This window comes from Danio rerio, chromosome 11 (genome assembly GCF_049306965.1).
Source record: "Danio rerio strain Tuebingen ecotype United States chromosome 11, GRCz12tu, whole genome shotgun sequence".
Lineage (NCBI taxonomy): Eukaryota > Metazoa > Chordata > Actinopteri > Cypriniformes > Danionidae > Danio > Danio rerio.
Window position 1 is genome coordinate 47,144,402 of NC_133186.1, and position 9,932 is coordinate 47,154,333.

The 9,932-nt window shown below is 37.3% G+C and overlaps 1 protein-coding gene across 1 annotated transcript; it reads right to left on the bottom strand.

The window, feature by feature from the left end:
- Positions 1 to 2,697: 2,697 nt before the first annotated feature.
- zgc:171772 lies at positions 2,698 to 8,754 on the bottom strand. The gene is made up of 4 exons (NM_001105526.1): positions 8,722 to 8,754; positions 6,479 to 6,607; positions 5,738 to 5,820; positions 2,698 to 2,845 (listed from the first exon to the last, which is right to left on the bottom strand). The coding sequence occupies exons 1-4, from the start codon at positions 8,722 to 8,724 to the stop codon at positions 2,782 to 2,784; spliced, it is 279 nt and encodes a 92-aa protein (NP_001098996.1). The 5' UTR covers positions 8,725 to 8,754; the 3' UTR covers positions 2,698 to 2,781.
- Positions 8,755 to 9,932: the final 1,178 nt, after the last annotated feature.

Here is a 9,932-nt window from a genome sequence, read left to right on the forward strand (position 1 = left end):
TTATTTATTAAATTATCCATTACCCTAAACCCAACCCTCACGGTAATGCAAAAACAGTAATTATACAGAGTATTATTCATATTATTTATTACATACCTATTAAATTGTATTTTATTAACGTCTACTCCTACCCCAACCCTCACAAAAATGTAAAAACAGTAATTAAAACGAGTATTTTCCAATTATTTATTAAGTTACGCATTAGTGTATTTAATAACATCTACCCTTATACCTCAACTCTAAATCCAACCCTCACAGTAATGCAAAAACAGTCATTATAGAGAGTACTTCTCCATATTATTTATGAAATTACCTATTAAATAGCATTTTTTTAACGTCTATACCACTACCATAACCCTGCATACAACTATCACAGTAATCTAAAACTATTATTTATTGTTGGAGTGTCACAAAAAAATTGACATACCAGCAGCTGTATCCCTTTTACATTTATGTATCCCATCTAGCCTTAGGCCCCGCCCCCAAGTATACGGCAGAACTAGTTTCCAATGAATGTCACAAACCGTCTAAACTGACGCATAATTTGTTCATTTCAACTGAAATAACTGTTTTAGCTTCAAATGGGTATATCTATCATGTATTACCCTGCAGAAAAATCCAGCTTAAACTAGCCTAGGCTTGTTGGCTGGTTTTAGCTGGTTGACCAGGCTGGTTTTAGAGGGATTTTGGCCATTTCCAGCCTGGTCTTAGCTGGTCAGGCAGCAAACTGACCAGCTAAATCCAGCTAAAACCAGCTTTACCAGCCTGGTTTAAGCTGGACATAGCTGGTTTTAGCTGGTCATCTCCCCGCCTGACCAGCAAAAAAACAGGCTGGAAGTGGCCGAACCCCCTCTAAAACCAGCCAACCAGCCTAGGCTGGTTTAAGCAGTTTTTTCAGTAGGGTTATCCAGCTAGCATAACAAGTTTAACCTTTGCTGACACAACATTGACGAGAATATTTTCATATTAACATAGTCAGGTTACACAATGTAATTTCAAACAACTCATTCTTTGATTAATGAATGTCACAGTATGAAGTAGTTTAGTGAAGTTTCATGCAAAATGAGTTTACAGCCGGCAGCTAGCTCTCTGCAACTCTTGCACAGTCGCCCACTGAAGCTAGGCAGGGCTGGTCAGTATCTGGATGGGAGAGCACATGGGATCGCTAGGTTGCTGCTGGAAGTGGTGTTAGTGAGGGAAGCAGGCCTAACCTGTGGTCTGTGTGGGTCCTAATGCCCCAGTATAGTGACGGGGACTCTGTACTGCTCAGTGAGCGCCGTCTTTCGGATGAGACGTTAAACTAAAGTCCCGACTCTCTGTGGTTATTAATAATCCCACTCCCGGGTGGCCTCTCTCCATCATGGCCTCCTAACCCTCCCCATATCATGATCGGCTTCATCAGTCTGTCTCCTCTCCACCAATCAGCTGGTGTGGGGTGTGCAGTCTGCCTCAAACTGGCTGCCGTCGTGTGATCCAGGTGGATGCTGCACACTGGACGAGGAGATTCCCTCCTGTGTAAAGCACTTTGAGTGTCTACAAAAGCGCTATAGAAATGTAAGGATTATTACGAATTTAATTATTAAAATAATCAATACAAATATTGTTAGTTCAAATTATTCCTGATTCCTTGATAATTGACTCAGACCTGTTTTTTACAAGTCTGTCTTCTTTATTCAGCCAGTTTTACACGTTTAACAGTTTAACCAATTTACATGGTGTTTACAAATAAAAAATTAAAGAAAGTTTGATCTGATGTTTATTATCACGTTGAATGAAAGTGGCAAATGTTGTACTCGTTTGACTTTGCCTGTTCAAGTGTAAATTCTACATTTATCATATTAATGTTATAGCAGTGTGAGTGTGCATCTGATTAATGTGGCTTTATTACGGTCTTTGTAAAAAATGAACTAATTGCAGCGTTGCTTCAGTCCACACTCTCCCCTTTTTTTACTGAACATTTTGATTTTGAACAGAACCCAAGATTCATCCAACAAAAAAGTAAAATGAAACAACAGTAATACTGTAATGATGGGAACAAAAGACTGAAACATATCTGATATAGTCTCTCACATTCACCAAAATTGTAGTTTTTTTACTGGCATTTATTTTGGCTGTGGTGCTTTCCAGACTAATGTCCTGTTGAAGGAGCCTCCAGGAAAGATCAGTCAGAGCAGAAGGATCCAGCCATGTCTCCAGGATTGTTTTTGTTTTGTTTTGCTGCTATTACTATTATTTTTTAAGATACCACTTTTTTTGCTTTCATATACTTTTCATATGAATTTCATGAAAATAATTTTGACCTTAAGAGAGAAATCATATTTTTGGTATTTAAAATATTACTAGTTTTAATCTAAAACGTGCATAAAATAACTCTTATGTTTGTCTTAATTAGCATATAATAAACTTCTGTATTATTTTTTATAGTAGTTAAACCTACCAACATGTTCATAATGTCAATTAGTTTCTCAAATAAAAATTAAAATGCAAGCATCCAAGTGTAAATATTCATGTTTTTTTTAAACTCGTCTTTCCCATGTGTATTATTGTAGTTCAGATTCCCTTTTTTAATTGTACCAACCTTTTTCCTCGTCACTACATGAATCTCATCACTACAAAAATCCATTACTCCACTCCATTGTTTTGGGAAATTCTCATCTAAGTGTGATCATGCACTCATGAAATAAGACAGAAGCAGCGTTCGCTCAAGACTCCGATTTATTATGGGATGTTTGAAGAGCCACAGAGAGAAACAGTCCGACACAGATACAGAAGAGCAGTTCATTACTGGTCCTTCAGCTCCTTCAGTCTCTTGATGGCGGATTTCACCGTCACGGCGGATGTTGTGCTGCGGGACACAAAACAACACTCAGATATGGCAGAAACAGCTCGACTCAACTCATTTATATATCTATGCGGTCATGGCTTTGCCATCAGGAAATGTGATTATAAATTGAAGTCAATGGGGCAAAAACAGCACCAACATCACTTGGAGAGCAGTAAATTTGGCCAGAGTGTGTCAAGTTTCTGAACAGAGGCATTTTCCTGAAATATGTGGCAGAATAAGATTTATCCCCAAAAAAACATCCCATTCGCTGAAACAGAAGAAGTTGGCCAAATAAAGCCTCAAAATCAGCCCAGAGTGCATAAAAACCACTCAACACACTTTGCTATATTGTGTTCATTCTGTATTATATCTTGCTTGTAGAGATCTGAACACATTTAACAAAACACTGAAACCTTTAAGTCTAAAACCAAAAATCAAACTCAGGGCTCGAAATTGCGACCATTTTGGCCGCATATGTGCCCGAAATTTTATCTATGTGACCTCAAAATATATTCGGGAGCACTTGTGCGAGTGCTAAAAATTGTAGTGTGCGACCAGTTTTTACTGCAAAATGTTCACCACATGTGTGGATTCAGGAGACACTCTCGCAGAATGCATCTCTAAGCTCTTTGTCGGCATGTGAAACGGGAAACGCAGCGCTCAGGAATGGTTTAAAACAGTTGTCATGTCAACTTGCTGCAGTAAACAAAGCCAAGTCCGTAATGCTTGCCCCGCCTTCGCACTCTTCTTATTGGTCCACTGCTCTAGCACTGAAATATCAGCTGTCAATCACTCAGTCAGCGCCTTCTGGCTTGGGATGACAGAGAGAGCTGCTACCACGAAAAACAGTAAAGCGCTGAAGATGAGAATGAAGATAACACTGACAGATGTTGTTTTAGACACCATGGCATCTACAGTTATAAATAATGACACATCTTACTAGTGACCATGTGCTGAATGTTCCCCCATCTACAGTTTTAGAAGAGTGGATAAAAGACTTGCATTGGCTTCAAGTCCGCTATGAAAAGTCTGTGGGATGGAGTTTTCAGGTAACTGTTTGCCACATCTAGCACGAGAGCTTCTGTTTAATCCTTCATATAATCACCAGATGCTGTCCACCGTGCAAGTGGCAGGTATATGTCAACAATGTCATATATGTATTTAACACCGCGTACACCATCGCAAACAGGCTTACACTGAGTGAACTAATATCGCTACTCATGAAGACCGCTATTGCCATTAACATGACGTATGCATATAATAAGGTACAGTATATGTCAAAAGCATCAGTGCAATATCAGACAGCACCCATGAGAACAGCACAGTTATATCGTTAACAGATTCATTCATGTCCAGCAGTGCGTGCAGGACCGGTGAGCGCTTCGTGTGTCTTTTGGTCACTCAGTTATGTTATAAAATTTATTTTCTTGTGATAACGGGATTTCGTTGAGACATATTTTCCTCACGCTTGCGCATATATATATATATATATATATATATATATATATATATATATATATATATATATATATATATATATATATATATATATTTTTTTTTTTTTTTTGCTTGTTTGTTGATTACTGTTGATTTCAAATGCAATAAATCTGTTTGTATAAAACTTGTAGTAATGGTGCTCATAATTGATGGGTGCGCCTACATTTTTAAAGTTAGGAGCACCGGTGCTACCAATCTCAAAAGTTAATTTCGAGCCCTGCAATATCATGCAGTCCTAATTTACACAAGCACAGTGCTATTTTTACATTTCTTTGTTCACTTTTTGCACTTGACAAAGTACTGTTTACTAATTTTTGCTCTATCGTATATGTGACTGAAGAAAAAGACGTGATCACCCCAATCAGTTAATCTAAACAAATGAAATCTTGTCAAACAGAGCCATTAAATTAAAGAAGCAGTAGGTAATCGTCTTTAGAAACATTTTTTGTTGTGCTGGTTGAAAGGCTCTTCACAGTCCAATAGTAATGATTACAGTTAATGATCTAAATGTGTTTATATGTATTTTTATATTTTGGGTAAAGCATGAAACAAAAAAAATGTTCATTAAATTAAATAGAGTCGGACAGTCATCTCCCTTAATTCCGAGACGGACCGGGAGAAATCAAATGCTGCTATGAAACTTTTAAAAACCTGAATCAGTATTGGAGTTACTTTAGCACGCTGGAGGAAGGACGACACCATGGCTGAAGTATCACTGTTAGACAGGTCATGTTCTGTTTTTAAACTATTTTATGTTAGGTTGTGTTTTGTTGTGAATGTCTTCTATGCACAGACGTGTTGTTCAGCCACTGAAATCTCCCGGAGAACGATTGATGATTATTTTCAGTTTCATAAGGTTCTTTGACAGCATCTATAATGTAGATTTACATTTAGTTTAACAACAAAACACCAGTATATAAATAGCGCTATTCCGCCTATCCTGCTTTACTGAGCTGAAGTTGCTTTAATATTCACATTGGGTCATTTTTGAACAATGACAGCCTTCCTATACTGTTCACCATGCTACTCTGAATATTCCCTCTGAAATAGCATGTAAGAGTGGCAAAGTATTTCATATAATTCCTGCACGGCGTTGGCACTAACTAACTGGCGAATGACATGAACTACTGGGTTGTCTGTCGGCTGTTGTGACGCGGTGCACGCACTCGCGATTTCAAAGGGGTGTGGCTTTGAATCACAGTCCCTCCCCACCGTCCCAAGATAATATGCTAAGCGGTTAGCTTTTTAGCAGATCACCTACTGCACCTTTAATGTGGTGAAATTAAACTCAAAGCAAAACAAAACGGCTCACATTTTTCTAATATCGTGCAGCTCTAACTGTCATTCAATATGATAAAATTGATAATAAAACTCCTCATAATAAATCAGCAGCATCAGAATAATGTTTAGTCTCACTTGTATGACCAGGCTCCTCCAGCCACAGTCTTCATGCAGGAGCCGCAGTGCCAGATGCCCACAGCCTTCCTCTTCATCTTAGTCTGCATAAACACAAACAAACAACAGTGTGTCAAGCTGCCGTGTCCCAATTCACCCACATCCTAAGAGTGTGCACTTTTTTTACAAAATGTGAAATTTGATTTAGGCAATATTATGCGTTAAGGTATGCACTGATCAGCACTCCAATATCTACTGGGAATAGTGGAGCCTGCAGAAAGCTCATTTCAACACTATGATTTGGGACAAACTAGTTGACCCTTTCACAAGGCGCGTAACGCTTAAAATATTGAAGGTTTTTAATATTTCGATTTTTAAATATACGTATGAACATGCATGCATGTATTATTTCATCTTTGCATTCAATTTTAAGAGTGATTGTTTGAGTGGGGTGTGTGTATTGCAGTGTGTGTGCGGGACAGTAAATCTGACATGCTTCTCTCCTCTGGCTGCCGTTATCAGTCCCACACTATTTTTTTCCAATTTCTGAAAGTCTTGATCACACCATTCTGGACCTTTTCTGTCATTTTTCCAGCAAATAAGATTGTAAAAAAATTGTTGTACTCTCCCATTCACTGTGCTCCGAGTTTACCAACTATGACCACTTCACAGCTGAGACATGCAAATGTGAAAAAGATCCGAATGCTTTTCAAACACTATCTAGGACAGACAGTAGGGATAGTATGTGAATTGCTGTGTCACCTTTCCGCAGAAGGAGCAGGTGTATTTGGCGTGTTGGCTGATCTCGATCTTCTTTACCATCTTCCTGAGCGACGCACCATAACGGGTGCCGTACTTTCCCACGATTCCCACCTTCTTGGTGCGCTTGGCCTGAAGAGGAAAACAACACATGAGAAAATGAGGAAAGTTTTACACAGAGTGTTTCAGTGAAGCTTTTAAATCCCAAAACTGCCTTTAAAAGCAGAATAATATTCATGAAAGAGATTAAAACTAGGCATGTTAGGAGTTATACAGCAAGATGATGACAGCAGAACCCGATCAATGAACAGAAAATGCAAAACTGATGCGCTAATTAGTAAATCTAAGTGAATCTATGATCTACGGTAATTATTATAACTAAATAACTATTACTTGATTTTCTTGAAAACTGCATTTAAAAGTGAGGTGCGATTACATTTACGTTTTTATTAAACTGTTTTGTAAATAAGGATATCCACTGAACAATATAACGCAATTCAGAATTTTCACAATCACTGTTGTCATCATGCAATTGTACGTTAATATTTGGCTATTGTAGGAATTGCAAGAAAATAAGTCAGAATCAGAGATACTTTTAAATTATTATACACTAAATTTTCCACAGCGATCGAATTCCAATTAAATCAGTAACGTTAGACGAGTTATACAGCAATATAACAGCAGACCCTCATCAGTGAATAGATAGAGAAATTAATGCTTTAAACTAGCAAATCTGACAAAAGTAAAAGCACAACTCTGACGTACAATAATAACGATAACCATATGACTGTTTTAATACTGGCTTTTCTTGAAAACTAAATTAAAAGCGAGGTGCAAGTACAATTTGACATCATTAAATAGCTTCTTAAATAAGGATATCCACAGAATATAATGCAATACAGACAATTTGCCATCACAGTTGATGTCGTGCAGTTATACATGTTAATATTTGGCTACTTTATGAGTTGCAAGAAATAAAGATGTCAGAACTCATGATCAAAGTGTAGTTTTAAGTGTAATTCAATTATAATAAACAATCTCCCACTGCTGAAAATATCAATCTGCCAATAAATCAATCATGTTAGGAGTTATACTATAGTATTAGATCAGCAGATCCTCATCAGTAAACAAAGTGAGAAATTAATGCTTTAATTAGTAAATCTGAGTGAATCTGACAGAAGTAAAAGCACTATGATCTACAGTAATGATTATAACTAAATAACGATCTTGTTTTTCTTGAAAAATGCATTAAAAGTGAGGTGCAATTACATTGTTTTGTAATTAAAGATATCTACAGAAGAATATAACGCAATTCAGACAATTTTCACCCGCACAGTTGATGTTATGCAATTAAGTCTGCAAGAAATAAATTGGAATTAGTTTCCAAAGTGTACTATTAAATGTGATTCAATATTAAATACAATCTTCCATGGCTGAAAATATCAAATCCCCAATAAATCAGTCAAGCTAGAGGAGTTACACAGAAATATAACACCAGCAGATCCTTATAAGTGGGGAAACAGAGAGATGAATGCTTTATATCAGCACATATAAGAGATTGACAGGAGCATAACTCGGATCTCTACATAAGATGACTGGATTAAAACGTTATTGAAAACTGCAGGTACCTTTTTACATTTACATGATGCCTAAATAAATGGATTCATAAGTCAGCATGAGGCCTCAAAGTGAAGCTTTAATTACGATTCAATATTAAAAACAATCCTCCGCAGCAGACCATATCAAACTCTCATTATATCAGCGATGTTATACATTTTAAACAGCGATATAAGAACAGCAAAACCCATCATTAATAAAAAAATAAGAGAATAAAGCTTTAAATCAAGAGCAAATTAATAATCATTATAATTAAATGACTGTGCATCTGCACAGCTGATCTGGGAGCAGCAGTAAACACTCGCTTTACTCAGCTTTAACTTTAGCAGTGTTACCCTGCTGTAATAACTACTAAAATATGACAAGATGAGCTCATTATTGTTAAAAACACCCGGCTCGACAACGAATAAATCTGTAAACAACACTGAGTTCGTGTCGCTCGGCGAGTTCGAGCTGAACCCGCTCTTCATCATCATCGCTATAATGCTCTTAAACCCCATCTACCACCACACATTCAGCGCTGATTATGTGTAATAAACTCTTTTATTCATAAATAGACGCAAAGAGTGCATTATTCGAGCTCCACAGAACAGATGAGTGAAGATTCAGCTCTCGGGCCAAACACTCACCATCTTAGCAGAAGGGCTGCGGTTCCGAAAGAGGCCGAACCACTGCGCATGCGCCACTTACCAGCGCGCACACTGACGCATTGTGGGAAACTGGAGGACTAACTCCGAGCGCTCAGCAGAATATATATTTTAATATAAACGTAGCTGTTAAGCAATATTACTACTACTAATAATAATAATAAAATGTTTTTTTTTATAATCTTTTAGATTTTCCTTCAGATTATAGTCTCTTTATTCATCAGAGGTCACCACAGCGGAATGAACCGGCTATATGCGCAGCTAGTTTTAAAGCCAACGATACACTTCCGGTCAAAGTTAACTGTGACTATTTTCAATTTCATTAGATTGTTTTTACAGCATCGATGTTGTAATGTAATTATATTCGGTTAGAGACTTCAGCATTTAGTTCTTCAAGCGTAAAACAAGATGTAGCAACAGGCTAGCGCAGAAACTCCTTGACAATACTGGGGTAAAATAAACAGTCATATTTTAAAGACATGGCGGGGGGGAAATGGACTTTAATGCAGTGCTTCTTGTCTGATCTGAGACCCACTTCATATCGTGTCTATCAGTGAAGATTGCTGATTTTTAAAGAAATTAGATCTTAAACGTGACAGTTCACCGAAAGCCCTTGGGCTGCCTGGCTAAAAAATGAAGTCTGTGTGCATAGATTTCAGGTTTTACCTTTTACACAGCGGATGGCCTCTGCAACCCAGTACTGGGAAACACCCATACACACTCATTTACACACACTACAGACAATATAGCTTATCCAATTCCCCTATAGCGCATGTGTTTGGACTGCTGGGGAAACCGGAGCACCCGGAGGAAACCCACAGCAAAACGGGGAGAACATGCAAACTCCACACAGACACACCAACTGACCCAGCCGAGACTCAAACCAGCGACCTTCTTGCTGTGAGTGCTCACCACTGAGCCACTGTGTCGCCTGTTAAATATTGTTAAATAGCAATATAATTTTATTTTAAACAAAAAATATATTAAAGAATAAACAAATCATATATAAAAGTGTATATATATATATATATATATATATATATATATTTGTGTGTGTGTGTGTGTGTATATATATATATATATATATATATATATATTATATAATATCTAACAAATAGTTCATTCATTTTCTTTTCAGCTTGGTCCCTTTATTAATCTGGGGTCGCCACAGTGGAATGAACCACCCGTAATTC

Excerpts from the sequence above, each read along its gene's own strand:
- zgc:171772 (NM_001105526.1), bottom strand. Across the intron at positions 5,821-6,478 it reads CCTGCTCCTTCTGCGGAAAG|ACTAAGATGAAGAGGAAGGC; the intron begins GTGACACAGCAA and ends GTGTTTATGCAG. Across the intron at positions 2,846-5,737 it reads GGAGGAGCCTGGTCATACAA|CACAACATCCGCCGTGACGG; the intron begins GTGAGACTAAAC and ends TGTGTCCCGCAG.